This window comes from Acanthamoeba castellanii (assembly GCF_000313135.1).
Source record: "Acanthamoeba castellanii str. Neff unplaced genomic scaffold scf7180000084766, whole genome shotgun sequence".
In the NCBI taxonomy this organism is placed as follows: Eukaryota; Discosea; order Longamoebia; family Acanthamoebidae; genus Acanthamoeba; species Acanthamoeba castellanii.
In genome coordinates, this window is record NW_004457445.1 from 35,635 (window position 1) to 52,135 (window position 16,501).

General features: G+C 58.0%; 5 protein-coding genes across 5 annotated transcripts; 2 read left to right on the top strand and 3 right to left on the bottom strand.

Moving 5' to 3' along the window:
- Nucleotides 1-105: 105 nt before the first annotated feature.
- ACA1_248340 (uncharacterized protein) lies at nt 106-492 on the top strand (the record flags this gene model as incomplete). The annotated part of the gene is made up of 1 exon (XM_004339795.1): nt 106-492. One exon carries the CDS (start codon nt 106-108, stop codon nt 490-492), a length of 387 nt encoding a protein of 128 aa, XP_004339843.1.
- Nucleotides 493-841: 349 nt separating this feature from the next.
- ACA1_248350 (uncharacterized protein) lies at nt 842-1,198 on the bottom strand (the record flags this gene model as incomplete). The annotated part of the gene is made up of 2 exons (XM_004339796.1): nt 842-981; nt 1,054-1,198. The coding sequence occupies 2 exons, from the start codon at nt 1,196-1,198 to the stop codon at nt 842-844; spliced, it is 285 nt and encodes a 94-aa protein (XP_004339844.1).
- A 120-nt stretch (nt 1,199-1,318) lies between these two features.
- ACA1_248360 (AMP deaminase) lies at nt 1,319-8,179 on the bottom strand (the record flags this gene model as incomplete). The annotated part of the gene is made up of 30 exons (XM_004339797.1): nt 1,319-1,504; nt 1,576-1,691; nt 1,759-1,888; nt 1,970-2,034; nt 2,097-2,332; nt 2,443-2,713; nt 2,828-3,008; nt 3,071-3,183; nt 3,272-3,428; nt 3,512-3,619; nt 3,735-3,833; nt 3,946-4,040; nt 4,120-4,254; nt 4,341-4,392; nt 4,482-4,618; nt 4,707-4,786; nt 4,887-4,995; nt 5,104-5,423; nt 5,605-5,715; nt 5,804-5,941; nt 6,050-6,108; nt 6,160-6,182; nt 6,293-6,441; nt 6,531-6,730; nt 6,847-6,951; nt 7,076-7,173; nt 7,279-7,430; nt 7,628-7,694; nt 7,768-7,885; nt 7,991-8,179. The coding sequence occupies 30 exons, from the start codon at nt 8,177-8,179 to the stop codon at nt 1,319-1,321; spliced, it is 3,999 nt and encodes a 1,332-aa protein (XP_004339845.1).
- A 333-nt stretch (nt 8,180-8,512) lies between these two features.
- Nucleotides 8,513-11,235, top strand: ACA1_248370 (uncharacterized protein; the record flags this gene model as incomplete). Its single annotated transcript, XM_004339798.1, has 10 exons — nt 8,513-8,623; nt 8,708-8,880; nt 8,903-9,002; nt 9,049-9,243; nt 9,395-9,576; nt 9,680-9,815; nt 9,927-10,129; nt 10,216-10,391; nt 10,489-10,817; nt 11,041-11,235. The coding sequence occupies 10 exons, from the start codon at nt 8,513-8,515 to the stop codon at nt 11,233-11,235; spliced, it is 1,800 nt and encodes a 599-aa protein (XP_004339846.1).
- Nucleotides 11,236-11,381: 146 nt separating this feature from the next.
- On the bottom strand, nt 11,382-16,341 carry ACA1_248380 (oxidoreductase, short chain dehydrogenase/reductase superfamily protein; the record flags this gene model as incomplete). Its single annotated transcript, XM_004339799.1, has 19 exons — nt 11,382-11,768; nt 11,833-11,977; nt 12,067-12,401; nt 12,627-12,741; nt 12,827-13,088; nt 13,278-13,473; nt 13,681-13,844; nt 13,969-14,112; nt 14,223-14,274; nt 14,364-14,435; nt 14,517-14,653; nt 14,797-14,875; nt 15,016-15,188; nt 15,311-15,470; nt 15,547-15,609; nt 15,698-15,820; nt 15,906-16,058; nt 16,154-16,233; nt 16,332-16,341. 19 exons carry the CDS (start codon nt 16,339-16,341, stop codon nt 11,382-11,384), a joined length of 2,850 nt encoding a protein of 949 aa, XP_004339847.1.
- Nucleotides 16,342-16,501: the final 160 nt, after the last annotated feature.

The window sequence follows — 16,501 nt, forward strand, 5'->3', positions numbered from 1 at the left end:
TACCCGGACATCGTGGGCATCCCCTTCGGCGAGCTGGGCCTCGATACCGACCACCACCTCCAGACCAACGAGGCCAACTACTACTTCTACCTCAACGCCACCGGCATGCAGTGCAACATTCTGCCCAACTCCGGTCCAATGCCGCCTCAGCACGCCTTTGCCAACCAATCGGCCTTTGTCGGCGTCACCACGTTCGAGGGGCGGCTGGTCAATGTGTTCACCACCCAGATCGAGGTCGTGCCGGGCCTGAGCACCCGGGCCAACCTCCTCCAGGACGTGGCCACCCTGCTCCCAGTCCGGTTCAACATGGAGGGCGTCCCGCCCTACGACCTGCTCGGCCCCAACGAGATGACCTTCCTCACCTTCGCCGAGGTGTCGGCCCTCCCCGCCGACGTGCCGCTCTTCAACCCGCCCAAGGCCTGCCTCAACGCTCGCCCCGTGCTGGGCTTCGGCAGCCTCGCCAGCCTAAATCACCGTCCCCTCCGCCGCTGATGGCAGCACTCGCCTGGAGTAAAGTTGATAAATTGAGCGTGTGCGGTTGTGTTGTGTGCGTGGCGCGAAGCGTTCTCGTCGTGCGTGTGTGTGTGTGTCCTGTGCGTTTTTGACGCCACGAGCAGAACGCTACACGAGCGAAAATGATGCTCGGCCGAGCAAGGTTCGAACTCGCGTCTCATGCGTGAGAGGCATACGTGCTTCCCGCTGCACCACCGGCCGGCACGCTGATAGTCCATCCACGGCGAAGGACGAGGCCGGCAAGACTAACACGCAAGCCCATTTGGGGGGGGGCTAATGGGGATGAATGGCAAATGATAAAGGAGAAGAGCATCTTCATTAGGTACAGTTAATGCTCGGAGGAGATGGGCCGACCATTGGGCTTCCGGCCGAGAAGGCGCTGGGCCGAGTTCTGGGCAGCTATGGAATGACCGCCCAGGAAGCCAAGGATACCACCGCACAATGCCACCGATTTCCTAGCACCCTTGCCTGCAAGAATCAAATGAGATTACTTTGCATTTGCGCGCTTGGGGGGGGTGAATGACGTGGATAATAACGTACCAGCCATGTAGCCCCAAGCAACACCGGCGCCAGTCAGTCCGACCAAGATGCCCCAATCGCTCAGCCGCATGTGCCACAGGATCGAGGGATAGGTGGGCTTCGGGTTAATCACCGCATTCTTGGGTTCCTCCGTGAATACCACCATCTTCGTCTTGCTTTTCCAATCAATCAATCAATGCGGATTTGTTTTGGTTTTTGTTTTCACTTCTTTAAATAAAAAGAAAATATGTTTAGGAAAATATCTCTGGGTCCATACGCACTCGCCTCAGCAGGAGTGGTCCATCGGTCCGGAGAGGGGGATCAGGCGGATCGGGGTCCTGCGGGCCGAGTTGCGGAGCAGGTTCATCTTGCCGCCGCTGCTGGTGGTCTCCCTGCGGAGGAGGTCCGACGTGGGCTTGATGGTGCCCTTGGCCTCGTCCTCCTCCTCTTCCGTCGAGCTGGACAAGGCCAGCTGTGCACAATCACCAGCGTCAGGTCAGCAAGTCTGCAGCACCACAGGAACATAAAGGTGGCCAAACTAACCTCGGTGGTGTTGGTGATCTCCTTCTGGCTGACTTGCGCTATGAAGTCCTTCTCGCCCTGCAGCAGCTCGCTTCGGAACGCAATGCGCAGGTGCGGCAGGTTGGTCTTGCTCGGCGCTACCGGGGGAAAATGCGCCACATCAGCACCGGCCACCACACACGTGAGAACAGTCGCAGCACGTACTGTTGCCCTCGATGCCGGTCTTCCAGTAGTTATCGCCGATCCACTGCACCTTGTCGCTATGCGTGAACCCGCTCTGGAGCACCGAATTGCGTGCCACCTCCGAGAGATCGGTCACGCTCAAGCGGTAGAGCTGCATTCACACGTGGCGCGCCAATCCATCAGCTTTAAGTAAGCGTCGGGCGGCCGGCACGAGAAGAAGCACGATAAGCACCTGCGCGGCGATCGAGTACTCCTCGACCAGCGGCTCGGGCGTCTGGTGCAACTGCAGCGGGCAATCTGCAATAATGATCATTAAGGTGAGACCTAAACGTACGAAATAATCGAAGGGTGGTAGTTACCGGTCGAGAGCGAGACGTTGAGTCCGCGCTTGAAGAAGGAGACGAAGATCCCCTCGCTGTAGTCGGCGTACAGCGCATGCTCGCCGAGCGGCGAGATGGCGATTCCCACCTGCGCGAGGTAGTAGAGGTACTGGAGCGGAAGGCAGTGCTTGAGGTTGCTGCCGTGCGTGATGCCGTTGGACAGCAGGAAGGCCGCCGCCAGATGGTCAATCGGTCCAGCCGCGCCCGAGTGCGGCCTAGCAACACAAACACAAATATGTCAACAATCGCACACGCACACATACGACCGCACACACACGACGCACACACACACGTCGCACATAACACACGTAGGGGGAGAGGAGACCTGAAGTCGAAGGTGTTGAGGCTGCGGGTCTCCCGGTATTTGTTGAGGGACCACACGTTGGCCCACATGAAGTAGAGGTAGTAGGCGTAGGGCGGGTTCTCCTTGGTGTCCCACCGACGCGGATCGGCCGGGCAGGTCTTGAGGTCCTTGCGCTCGGCCACGTCTTCGTTGTCGACACTGTCGAAGCCCGAAACCTGTTCAGTGATGAAGCGGTGCAGCACCGGATCCAACGACGGATTCTTCGTCACCTCGAACAAAGGCAAGAAGATGTCTGTCCACAACACAACACGACATGACACACGACACGCGACACACGCGACACGCGACACGCGACACATGTCAGCCGTTGATGCGTGGGCGCAGGCGATGGCGAGGGAGTGCGTACTGTCGAGCATGTCCTGGAAGGAGTGTACGTCGTTCTTCTCCTTGAGGATGTGGTAGAGACGCGGGACCTGGATGACCCACTTCAGGTGGGGCGAGACCAGTCGGTTGTTCATCACCCACTGGGCCAGGTGGCTCCACTCCTTCGGCGACGTGCCATAGACCGAGATGCGCCACTCGGCCATCTAGAGACGCAGCCGCGATTAGTGTCACGACCGGTCGGCAGTGAGCTTCATCGCGGGCGTACCTCGTGCCGGCCCTTCTCGAGCTGGTCGAGCTCCTGCCGCAGCAGTTCGCCGAAGTAGCGACCGTCGACGTCGTTCGACTTCTTCAAGAAGAGCGTCCGCAAGTCAGACGAGCCTGCCCACCATCCAACAACAAAGACATCAGCAATCACTAGAATGCGTGTCGCGTGTCGCGTGTCGCGTGTGTGTCGTGAGTTGCGTACCGAAGGGGTTGTACTTGCTGTTGAACTTGTCGAAGCGGCCGTAGGTGGTGTGGTTGGAGTGGGTGTCCAGCGAGTCGAGGGTGAAGTTCTCGATCGGGACGCCCGTCGACTTGAACAGCGCCTCGAGCGTCACCTCGCCCTTCTTGACCACAATGTCCTATTTTTGGGGGGGGAGCGTCGGCTAAGTGGGCTGACGACCGGGGAGGGGGGCGCCAGTGCCAAGGACGAACATAGGCGTACATTGGGGCTGGTGGCGTATTTGTTCTTGATGAAGGCCAGCAGCTTGGGGGCGACCACGGCCGACGCCGCGTGGATGTGTGTGTCCACCTTGACCACGTGGTAGAAGTCCTGCTGCGCAAACTGGGACCGGCGGGGCCACCACACGACACGCACGCGTCGAGAGGTACAGAAAGTTAGGAAGAACGCGGCGCACGTACATTGGTGGGGGCTGCGGGGCGCGTACCCTCATGGCGTCCTTCTCGTACTCGGTGTTGACCAGCGAGTGGAGGTCGAAGCGCGCCTCGAGCAGGCGCAGGCGCTGATCGGCCAACTGACACACCGCCTGCATGGCCCCAACATCGAGAATATTTTAATGTAAAATCTCATCTCAATCATATTATCATGTAATGTAGAGAGAGATATGTGGACAGGAAAGCAAGTTATTCTTGCCGTACCAGGTCGGAAACGACGTGCTTGATGTGGCGGTAGTCACGGACGAACTCGGCGTACGAGGGCACCGTGTACAGCAGCTGCCCCTGCCTGTCGCCGCCTTGATGGACAGGGAGGAGTCAGTGCCTGGCGAATTACTACCGTGCAGCACAGGCGAGGGTCATTGGGGAGAGGGGTACCTTTGATGGCGTAGCGCTTGTGAGTCCGCCTCTGCGGGTTCCGGTGGAGGATGGCATCGCAGTCGCGACAGTGGCTGGCCTGGCAGTCCGCGCACTCTACCAAGGCCAACTGGTCCAGGTCATTGGCGCAAAGTGCTGCACCACCAACGCACACCACCACGCAATCCATCGTCACGATTCAGAATTGTTCGTTCACGACGCCCAGGCGCGATCAACGTTACCGGTCTCGCTTGCGGCGACATGGTACACTCCTTCGGCCAATGTCAGGGTCTCCTGAAAGGGCGAGCGTGAGTTGGTGTGAGGACTCAGCCGGCACGCGCTACGGGCTCGTCGGAGCAGTGGAGATGGTGGGTGGTACGTACGGCGGAGGGCTCGGGCAGCGGCTCGGCCATGACCCGCTCCTTCAGGGAGGGCTTGACGTAGGCGTACTTGGCGCGAAGGGCGAGGGCTTGCGCGAGCATCTTGGCGGCCCACACCATCTCCTCCCCACCCGCATACTCTGCGCGGGCGCGGAGAAAACGACGCGCGGCGGCATAAGCCATAACTTCATCGGAAGCGTGAAAGGCCTCCGTTCAAGAAAGTGGTACCGTGCCCCGGCGGGTAGATGATGTGAAGTTTCGAGTACTGCGTTTGTGTCCGCAGACGGAACGAATCCTCCCTCGTCGGCCTGATTTATTTATTTATTTATTTATTTTGGTTTGGTACGAGCCCAGATATTTGTGCGTAAATATAATATAAAATAAATAAATATATGAGCGGGTTCGTACCTTTGCTTGGTGCGCGAACCAGAGCACGCCTTGACGAACTGAAGTTCATTGTGGAACGTCTCCTCCCGGAAGAGCACTCGCATGTTCGGGATGTTCGAGTAATTGATGTCTGTGCGTGCGCTTGAGCGTCAGCAGAAGCTCGCGCACTGGTCAAACTACAAAAGAAAGAAAGAAAGAACGAAGAACGAAGAAGAGCGAAGAAGGAGTCAGTCAGTACCGTTGCCCTGAGTGAAGGGTAGGTAGTAGCGCGGGCCGAGCCACTTGGCCTTGAAGCGGTGCTCGTAGCCGCTCTGCAGCACCGAATTGCGGGCGATCTCGGAGAGGTCGATCGAGTTCAGGTTCCACTGCTGGCCGGCGATGGCGTACTCCTCGATGAGAGGCGACTGGGTGTAGTGGAACTGCAGCGGGTCGTCGGTCGAGAGCGACACGTTGAGTCCCCGGCGGAAGAAGCGGTTGAACGGATTCTTCTTGTACTCCAGGAACAGCGCGTTGTTGCTCAGCGGCGACACCGCGATACCGATCTGTGCCACGTAGTACCTGCGTAGCGTTGTAAGTGGTGCCGAAATTAGCATTTACATGTAGTGTGTCGTGTGTCGTGTGTCGTGTGTCGTGTGTCGTGTGTCATGTGTAGTGTGTCGTGTGTCGTGTGTCGTGTGTCGTGTGTCGTGTGTCGTGTGTCGTGTGTCGTGTGTCGTGCGCAGAGGAGAGTGGTGCGCACAGGTATTCGAGTGGCGGCCGAGAGTGGAGCTTGATGCCGTGATTGATTCCTCGGGCGAGCAAGAAGGCCGCGGCCAGGTGGTCCGCATCGCCAGATTCGCCGCAGTGCGGCCTACGCGCACAGGCAGCAGGAAACGGTCAGCGCGTGGGCGGCTTCTTTGGGCGGATATGCGGAAATGGGCAAATAAATAGATAAATACCTGAGATCGAAGGTGTTGAGTCCGCGTGCCTCGCGGAGGCGGTTGAGCGTGACCAAGTTGGCCCACATATAGTACAGCCAGTAGGCGTAGGGAGGGTTCTCGTCGATGTCCCACGCCTCGGGCGATTGCGGCAATGCTCTGTTGTTGGTTGTTGTTGTATGCACGACCAAGCCGAGCGAGCAGAGAGAATGTTAGGAATGTAGTCCGACCGACCGACCGAAGAGAGGAAGTTGTGCGGGCGCGCACCGGAGGCAGAGCTGTCGCTCGGGCCGCGACTCGTCGTCGACGCTGTCGAAGCCAGATACCTGTCGCAGAAACTTGTGCAGATGCGGGTGCGACGTCGGGTCCAGCGTCACCTCGAAGAGCGGGCGGAACACGTCTGCATCACATAATTCCAGCACATTCAGCACGACCGGCAGGGAGGAAGGGGAAGAGGGAGAAGAAGAAGAAGAAGAAGAAGAAGAGAGTCAATTGATCTCTTCAACGTACTCTGAATGAGCTCGCCAAAGTTCTTGATCTGGTTGGTCTTCTTGAAGAGGGTGTAGATACGCGGCACCTGGATCATCCACCTGTTGTGGTCGCTGTAGAGCTTGTTGTCGCAAATCCACTTGGCCAGTGAATCCCACTCTTCGGCTTTCCTGTTATTACGTCGTTCAACCTGATGTCAGCTATGCGTGCATGTGCGTACGAGCGTGTGCGTGTGCGATGGGCGTGGAAGGCCTCTAACCTGCCATAGATGGAGACTCGCCACTCGGCCATGCAGTACTTGGACTCCTCCAGGCGATCAGCGGTCTCCTGGGTGAGCTCGGCGAAGAACTTGCCCTCCAGCTGATTCTCGGACTTGAGGAAGATGGTGCGCAGCTCGCTGAACCCGAAGGGCGAGTACTTGTCGTTGAAGTTGTCGAAGCGCTGGAACGTGTTGTCGGCCTAGTCGTCGTCATCGCCATCATCACCACCACCACAAGCCCCCAAACAAGGAATTAGAAGAGGTCACTTGCGTTTTGGCGGATTCTCTCCCAATGGAAGCATCGCCCGAAGCGTACCCGCACGTCGAGGGCGTCGACGGTGAAATCGGCCACTTCGAGGCCCAGGTGCTGGATGGTCTGGATGAGCGTCACCTCCTTGCCGTCGGGTGTGCGAGAGACCACCTGCAGCGACCGCATGTCGATTCACGACCAGCCAGCGAGTGAGTGGGTAAGCCATGAGTAGTAACGAAAATGCTGCACACTGCTCTGCAGAGCAGAGAGGAGAAGCGCGTATCAAGCGCCGTACCGTGTTGGGGTTTTCCGTGAGCTTGCGCTTGATGAACGTCAGCAGGTGCTTGGCGGTCATGGCAGCGGCCAAGTGGATGTGAGTGTCGACCTTGACCACTGCGCGCGGGCCAAAAGAGTCGATTCGTCGCTATCAGCACCACTGGCCAAGTTGCATGGCCAGCAGCGTACGACGCACGTGATCAGGGCAGGTCAAGAGCGTACCGTTGGAGAAGTCCTTGGGGTCATCCATCTGGGTGCTTTCGATCTCCTGGGCTTCGTTGAGCAGGCGGTGGAAGTGGAACGAGAAGTCCAACTGCTTCAGCCGCTTCCATGAGAACGTCTTCATGGGTCCCGAGTTGGTGATGTCCACAATCCTATGTGTCGATGCGTTGATGTGTTGACGTGTTGTGTGTTGCGTGTTGCGTGTTGTGTGTTGCGTGTTGTGTGTTGTGTGTTGTGTGTTGTGTGTTGTGTGTTGTGTGTTGTGTGTTGTGTGTTGTGTGTTGTGTGTTGTGTGTTGCGTGTTGTGTTAGCAAGGATTCAACTCGATTTCGAGGGAGGGCGACGCCACCTGTTGTAGTCGCGCTCGTAGTCAGTAATGCTGTGCACGTCGACCAGAGGCTTGTCCTCGTCAAGGGCTGCACGATCGTTCGAATGCTGAGTCAGGCATGAGGGCCACATGGTCCACCGCGCATACACGCGCACACGCACCTTGCTGATCAGCGTAGACGCGGATGATGCCGTTCTTGGCACCGATGCGGTACTGCGCAAACGGGCTGTCGGGCGCTGGCTTCACCAAATCGCGCTCGTGCCACACGTCCAGCGACTCCTGCACACAACAGTAATCATTGAATAATTGATATTATCTCAAAATAATTATTTTTGTAATTTATAAAAAGCGAATAAAGTTGACTGTGCGGGCGGGCGAGCGTACCCCGCTGTCGTGGTGCACGGGCTGGGCGGGGACGAAGAGGTACTTGGCGCGCAGGTTGAGGGCCTCGTTGACGAACTTGCAGGCCTCGACGGTCTCCTTGTTGGCCCCCTGGCCGTCGTCAAAGGTCTCTATCGACACACGCGGGTGCGAGTACTTGGACGAGCCCACCGACATCGACGAACGGGACATCTCCTTGGCCTTGCCTTGGTGGTCGCCGCTGGTTGAAGAAGATGAAGAAGATGACGAAGAAGCAGTTACGGTGATGAGGGGCGTCTCCATCTTTTGGAATTACTCGTTTCCTGAACGATTGCGTTCGGCTTGAGCCGACTTGTGGTGGTAAAGAGCTGACGTTGGTTACTTAGGTCAGATGCGTGACCGTCGGCGCAAGATGAAGGCTTCACGAGGTCTTGCGGGCCGTCGGTGACGAGCGCGAGCTGACATGCTTGGCATTCCAGTCGGCGAAAATTGGCAAAAGAAAAGAAAAAGATCACAACTGATCGCAAAAGATCAGCACAGCAGAGAATGAGCAAACGCAAGAGGGAGGAGGCAGATGGACTCATCGATGAGGTGGACGAAGAGGACTTCAAGCTCACCGAGGCCGAAATCGCAGAGCTGATTGACACTGCCCCCGAGGTGCGCAGCCTTTTCATTTTAAATTAAATTAAATTCAATCAGGCATTTATTCAATTGCAATTCTGACTACTTATGCCTGAACAGGTCGAGGCCTTGACGGCACAAGGTCTGCGCCGCCTGGTGCTGAACCTTGAGAAGCGCTACACCAGAAATCAGGAGCTGCGAATCAAGTACGCAGGCCAGCCTGACAAGTACGACCTCCCCATCTCTTGCCCCACGCTCCACTTGGTGCTCAGACTCCTTGGCACATACCGAACGTGCGCCCACGTGACAACAAAGGTTCTTGGAGTCGGAGGTTGATCTCGACGTAGCGATCAAGGAGCTGCACGTGCTGGCCACCGCGCCCGGCCTCTACGGCGACTTCGTCAAGCTGAACGCAGTCCGCACTCTTGGCAAGTCGCAGCCCCTGTCCCTTTACTCTGCAGGCTTTCAGTGTTCTGACTTTCCTTTTGCATGGTGTCATGGTCATCGCTGCAGTGAGCCTGCTGCAGCACGAAAACAACGACATCATGGTGGACACAATCAACCTGCTCCACGAGCTCACGCAATCCAACGAGGGCGCGGCCGACGAAGCCGAAGACGAAGAAAGCGATGCGTACCTTCTTCACGAGGCCTTCATCGTACGATGATTCCCCAGTGAACGCGTTGCCTTGCGTCGATGCAACGCTGACGACACACACACACACCGACACACACACCGACACACACACACACGCCGACACACACACACACACACACACACACACACTTGTGGCATGGCAATGTGTGCAGCAACAAGAAGGCGGACTGGACATTCTGCTGAGCAATCTGGACCGCCTGGACGAGAAGATCGACGAGGAGAGGCAGGGCGTTTACAACATGATGGGCATCCTGGAGAACGTATCAGAGGTGATGCCCGAGATCGGCGTCATGGCCATGAAGAACGACGTGTGGCGAAAGTGGGTCCTGCGCAGGTACACGCCTGCCCGCCTCTGCCCTACCACCCTTGTGTGTGTGTGTGTGTGGTGTGTGTGTGATGCGACTAAGACTTTTTGTTTTGCAACCCAACAATTACAGAATGAAGGAAGACGGGTTTGACGACAACAAGGCCTACGCCAGCGAGATCGTCTCCATTCTCCTCCAGAACTCGCCCGAGAGCCGTAAGCTCTTCACCGAGGCCAACGGCATCGACACACTTCTCCTCTGCCTTGCGGTACTATTATCATTTATTATTTATTTATTATTTATTATTGAATTCAATTCTTATATTTTTTTACAATTATTACTTATTTAATTAACAATTATATTTTGTTTACTGGTGCAGCCGTACAGAAAAACGGACCCGCCAACTGCGGACGAGGAGGAGTACGTCGAGAACCTCTTCAACTCGCTCTGCACGTGCCTCATGTCCAACGAAAATAAGCAAGTCTTCCGGAAGTCCCAGGGCCTCGAACTCATGCTCATCATGATCAAGTACTGCTACTCGCTGCCGCTGCATCTACCCACCCGGCAGTTCCATAACCGTTTGTGTGTGTGTGTGTGTGTGTGTGTGTGTGTCGTGTGTGTTGTGTGTGTGTGTGTGTGGTGTGTGTGTGGGTGTATGTGGTGTGCAGGTCGAAGAAGTTCCCGAGGAAGTCGGCGCTCAAGGTGGTGGACTTTGCGCTGGCCGGCAACGAGGAAAATTGCAAATATTTTGTGGACATCCTGGGCCTCAAGACCCTCTTCGCCGCCTTCATGAAGAAGGGCGCCAAGAAGGGCCGCTCCGGCTTCAACGAACTGGCCGACGACGGTACCCAACCACCCACCCTGCAATTGTCAACGCAGCGTCTGACACGCACCACCGCACCACCGCACACGCACGCGCACACACGCACGAACGCACACAGAACACATCGCGGCGGCGATCGCTTCGCTGTTCAAGAGCCTGGCGGCTGCTGGGGGTGAGCCCTACACGCGGCTGCTGGGCAAGTTCCAGGAGAGCAACTACCAGAAGATCGAGAGGCTGCTGGAGCTGCACGCCAAGTATGCCAAGAAGTCGGCCGCGTTCGACGCGCAGGTCGAGGCCGAGATGGAGGCCCGGCGGGCCAGAGGCGAGGAGCTCACCGAACTCGACGAGGAGTACTACCTCTCGCTCAGGCTGGACGAAGGTCATCTGTTCACGCTTCAGTTGATCGACTACATCATTGCTGCCGTCGCCACCTCGCCTCTTGAAGGGGTACGCTCATCCGTGTGCTGCTGTCGCTCGCCATTCGCAATTCTGACGACGCACACGCACACGCACACGCACACGCACACGCACACGCACACGCACACGCACACGCACACGCACACGCACCACGCACACGCACACGCACCACCGCACACGCACACGCACCACCGCACACGCACACGTACCACCGCACACGCACACGCACACGCACCATCGCACACACATGCAGGCCAATGCGTACATCAAGCAGCTGTTGAAGCAGCAGGGAGGTTCGCTGGAAAAGGTGAAGGAGGTGCTGGCCACCTACGCGAAGTCCATCGGCTCGTCGGGCACCGACACCAGCAGCGGCGCGGCCGACGACGGCGACGCCACCACGGACAGGGAGCGGGCCAACATCCGCCAACTCATCGAGCGGCTCGAGTAGTGAGTAGCTGGCCGATGACCGCCATGCCCATGTTCCCTCATTGATCTACATAAAGCAAGCCGAGTTCTTGGGTTTGGTGACTAAGGCACGACACGCACCGCACACGCACAAGTTTCCATTCCCGAACAATCCACATAGCGCACCAATTATTGTTGGGTGGTGACGACGTCGTCATGTTCGGTGCCCAGCGAGAGGTCCTTCCACTCTTCGAGCTCCTTGAGCTGCGACTCGCACTTGGCCTTGATGCCCTCGTAGGCGTCCTGGCCGAGGGCCAGCCGCACCGGCACCTGACTGCGGCCCTTGGCCGAGCCCGACAGCGTGAGCACGTCGACGATGAGCTGAGCGGCCTTGACCGGGTCGCCCGGCTGCTTGCCATCGACCGCCGCATGGTGGGCTATGGCTGCGGCCGCCGGCGTCTTGTCGTAGTCGGCGATGTGCTGCGCGGCGATGAATGTGTTGGTGCCCTGGTTGAGCAGCGGCCGTGCGGAAGTAGCCGGGCTCGATGATGGTGACGGCGATGCCCAGCGGGGCCACTTCGTCGCGCAGCGCCTCGGCCAGGCCCTCCAGGGCGAACTTGGTCGCGCAGTAGAGGCCCACGCCGGGAGCGCCACCGCGGCCGGCCATGCTGCCGATGAGTGCGATCACGCCGCTCCGGCGGGCGCGCATGTGTGGCAGAAAGGCCCGGGTCACGTTAAGCAGCCCAAAAACGTTCGTGTTGAACTGCGCGTATGTCTCCTCAGGGCTAGTCGTGTCGTGTTGAGTGTCGTGGGCGCCGTGCATGGCGTGAGTTGCGTGCAATGACACGACACACGAGACACAGCAATGGGGTACCTGGCGGCTTCGATGACGCCCTGGAGCACGTAGGCGGCGTTGTTGACCAGCACGTCGATGCGGCCGTAGACGGCGACGGCCTGGTCGGCCAGAGACTGGAGCTCAGCGAGCGGGCGGGTGACGTCCAACTGCAGCGGGTGCGCGCCGGCCTCCACAAGCGCTGAGAGCTTGGCCGGCGTGCGCGCGGTGGCGATCACCTTGTCGCCGCGCTTGAGTGCGGCCAGCGTCAGCTCCTTACCGAAGCCGGTCGAGCAGCCCGTGATGAGCCACACCTTCTCAGTTGTGTTGGTGTTGGTGTTGATCGACATGGGGATGTGTTGCGTAGATGTAGTGAGCTGATGAGACAAGTGCGCGAATTTGTATGTGGGTCCTGATCGTTGTCGGCGATAACGAACATGTTGCACACACATGAGCTAATGGACAAAATTGGATTGGCTCCTTCGGCAGAAGAAATTTAGGAGAAAATAAAAACCATGAGAAACCTTGCGCCAATTACAACGCGGCATTCGGCCGTAAAGAGCAAATCGGAGAATAAATCATGTTTTTTTGAAGTGGGGTACACTGGAAGGTCCCTGGAAGGTCTGCTTGTCGAAGAGGGAGAGGGTGAGGTTGGCCAGGAAGGCCGGTATCGAGTGGCATCGGCTGAGGAACGCCTGCACCTCCACGTCCAGCGTACTATGTATTGTTGTGTGCGCACGCGTGAGTTTGGCGCGACACACGGCACACACGGCACACACGACACTAAAGGAATGGAGCGCACCAGGAGAAGTCGGTGGCCATCAGCTCGAGACCGCTGCTCTTGGCGGTCTTCTGGAAGACGAGCTCGTCGACCTCCTTCTCGGCGTACATGGACTTGAGCCGGTAGCGCTTGACCGACCGCTCCTCGGTGTAGTCCACGCGCCAGCCGAACAGCTGGTTCACCGTCTCTCGGAACTCGCGCGTCTTGTCCTTGAAGATCTTCATCAGCCGCTTGTTGGTCACCTCGTTGTCCTTGGCCTGCTGCTTCAACACCTCATTCTCCTCTGCGGATTGTGTGTGTGTGTGTGTGTGTGTGTGTGTGTGTGTGTGTGTGTGTGTGTGTCGTGTGTGTGTGTGTGTGTGCGTGTGCGTGTGCGTGTGCGTGTGCGTGTGCGTGTGCGTGTGCGTGCCATAGGCAATGTTAGTCGGGGTGTGCGTGGTGGATGCGGCAACGAGTGACGTGGTGCGCAAACCTTGGAGGATCTTAAGCCGGAGGGCTTCGGCGGCACTGAGCCGGGGGTTGCTGGGCTTGGGTTGTTGGTTCTCGTCTTCCTCTTCCTCGTCCTCGTCCTCCAGTTCCATCCTCGCCGTGCTGCCGCCTTCCTTCAGCTCGCGCTTGATCTCGAACAGCTGGTCCCGCAGCGCGTTGTTCTCCTCCCGCAGCAATTCCTGGTGTGTGTGGTGAATAAGTAACCGCACGACAAACACAACACACACGGCAAACACAACGCACAACGCACCACTTCGGAGTTTTTTTCCGGGCCAGTGCGGTGGGGTTGTTTGTCATGTGCAGGATCTGTGGCAAGCCACCTGCAGTTAGGCGCGCGTCCCATCGCACACACACGCACACGCACACACGCACACACGAGGTGGTACCTTGGTGGTGGCGGGGTTGTAGTCGCCCTTGCCCAGTCGCAGTTCGTAGGTGGCCAGCTCACCGCCGAGCTTGGCGATCTCGGCCGCCAGCTTCTCGTTGGCCTGACGGAGCGCTTCGTTCTCGCTCTTCAGCGAAGCCGCCACCGCGCCATCGTCTTCCTCTTCTGTCTCAGTGCGAGGAAAAAGCAAAGTGAGTCGTGTGTCGTGTCGTGTGTCGTGTTGCGTCGTGTCGTGTGTCGTGTGTCGTGTGTCGTGTATCGTGTCGTGCACTGAGGGAATAAAGGGTACGCTTCTCCGTAGGCGTCGCTGGCTGCTGAGGCTGAGCGTTGGAGAGGGAGAGGATCATTGCCTTGCTGCGGTCGAGTTCGCCCTGCAGCTTGGCCACGAATTCCTCCTGTCGCTGCAGCTGGTCCTCGAGAGTGGCGATCCGCTCTGCCTCCGCCCCAACACACACAACACATACACACAACACAACAATATACCTCATCAGGAACCAAAGCTGCGCACATGGCATATATAAAAATGTTGCAAAAGGGTCGTACCATCCTTGGCCTTGTCATAGTCCTTGTCTTGGATGTCCCGGTCGTACGTTTCCTGATGAGCGTTGCTTGCGTCAGAGCTTGCTCTACCCGACCACCTCACCACATAACAAAAAAGATAGATGCAGTTCGGCCGGTTCGTACGAGAAGGTCGCGATAGCTGATCTTGTCCTTGCGGAGGATGTTGAGCTCCAGCTCTTGCCTCGCGTTCTTTTCCTGTTATTTCAAGATAAATAAATACATATATACAGAATAAATAAATAAATAAATGGGAGAGCAGCAAGAGTGCGCACGCACCGTTACGGTGTCCAGCTCGCGGCGGTACTTTTCCGCCTCCTTGCGGGCGTCCGCAGCGCGGACCTCGTGCGTCCTGGCGACGTTCTGCGCCCGCTTCGCGTCGGCCGTCAGTTGACCGCATTTCTCGACCAGGCTTTCTGCACACGCACACGCACACGCACACGCACACGCACACGCACACGCACACGCACACGCACACGCACACGCACACGCACACGCACACGCACCAACGACTGTAAGTGAAAGTTGACTATGATGCGCAGGTGGGAATCCCACGAACCGTTCTTCCTTTGCAGGTCCTCGACAATGCCGGCAATGTGAGCCGCGGACTCGAACTGCTTCAGATCCCCGAAGTAGCTCTCCCTTGCGAGAGAAGAGAGAAAGCGCGCACGTGAGTAGTTGTCGCTGTGTCGAGCGTAAAGGCAAAGTCAGAGCGAGGGCCCGTGTGCGGCATGGCATACCACTTGGCGGTCTGCTTGAGCAGATTTTCGTGCTCCACCTGAAGCTGCGACTGCGCCTCCAGATCCCTCCTCGCTCGCTCGTACTTGGCAGTGAGTCGTTCGATTTCGTCCTGGAGGATCTGTGAGTTCTGCATCCGCTGGCGCAGCTGCTTGTTTTCGGCCTCCACCGCCTTGCATTTGTTCTCTAACTCGACCATGCGGCCGATCTCCTCTGTAGCGTCGAGCGGAGAGTCAGCATTCGCCGACAAAGCAAGTAGCACGCACGCACGCACGCACGCACGCACGCACGCACGCACGCACGCACGCACGCACGCGGGGGAAAGAAGAGCAAACCTTGCATGGCCTCCATGAGGGACGCAGTCTCGGCGTTGAATTCTGAAGCGCTGGAAAGCACCTGCAGACGTTCCTGCGCCTTGGCCAGCTCGTCCTTGAGTCGAATGACGGTCTCCGCTTCGTCGTGCACTTCGCTAAGCTGCCTCGTGAGCAACTCCGCCTGTGCCAATTACCGCCACCCCACCGTCCCAGTCAGATGGGCATCCGTGCGGATCTAGAGAGTCATCGCGCAGTACCTGCTTCGTAAGCGCCTCGTTCTCGGCCTTGAGCGTCTCCTCGGCCTGTGTCGCCTTGTGGATCTGTTTTTGTATATATGGCCCGGGGGTGATCGCGACGTGTGAGTGGTGAAGTGCGTATAGGAGTTGTGGGCACTCTGAGTTTGTTTACCCGATTTTCGAGTTGCGTCTTGGTGGTCTTGGCGTTGAGCTGCTCCTCGGCCAGCTCTTCACTCAGCGTCAGCTTGGTCTTCTCGAGTTCGCTCACCCGCTTCTCCAGCGCCTCTTTGGTGGCCTGTGGGAGGGAACGTGGGGTGTGTGTGGTCGGTCAGGCCAATCCACCTTAGTGTCCAAAAGGCCAGTCGACAAGAGCTCAGTACCTTGAGCTCTTTGACTTCGGCCGGGTTGGCCGCGAGCGCGGACGTGGGCGAAGCCATGCCTGCGGACGGGCGCATCAGGATCTGTGCCTTCTCCCTCTCCTTGCGCAGCTCCCACTCCTTCCTGTTCATCTCGCTCTCCTTCTCCAAGCGAAGCTGCATCGTGCCCATGCCGCACATGTGTGAGTCTTGATCATTCAGGGGGAAGCAAGTGCTACGAGCCATCACACTGAAGGTGCCGCATGACGCACCTTGGTCCATTCCCACTCCTTCCGCTGGAGGTCCTCTTCGGCAGCGCGTGCCTTGTCCTGCGCGCGCTTCAGCTCGGCCTCTGTAAGCGCAGAGGCAGCAGGCTCATTCAGTACGCGGTGTTGCGATGTGTGATCATCAAGGTGGCCACAGTCCAGAGCAAGGAAGAGCGCGGCGTACTCAGTTTCATGACAGCATCGCTTGTGCTTGCGGCCACGGGCGGCGCACGCGAAGTTGCCAGCTGCTGCCTCAGTCGTTTAATCTCGGCCTCCTGCTGCTCTATTGTTTGCAGAGCTTCCACCTGTGCAGGTGTCGCATGACGGCAAATGTAAGCAATCGCAATTCTTTCG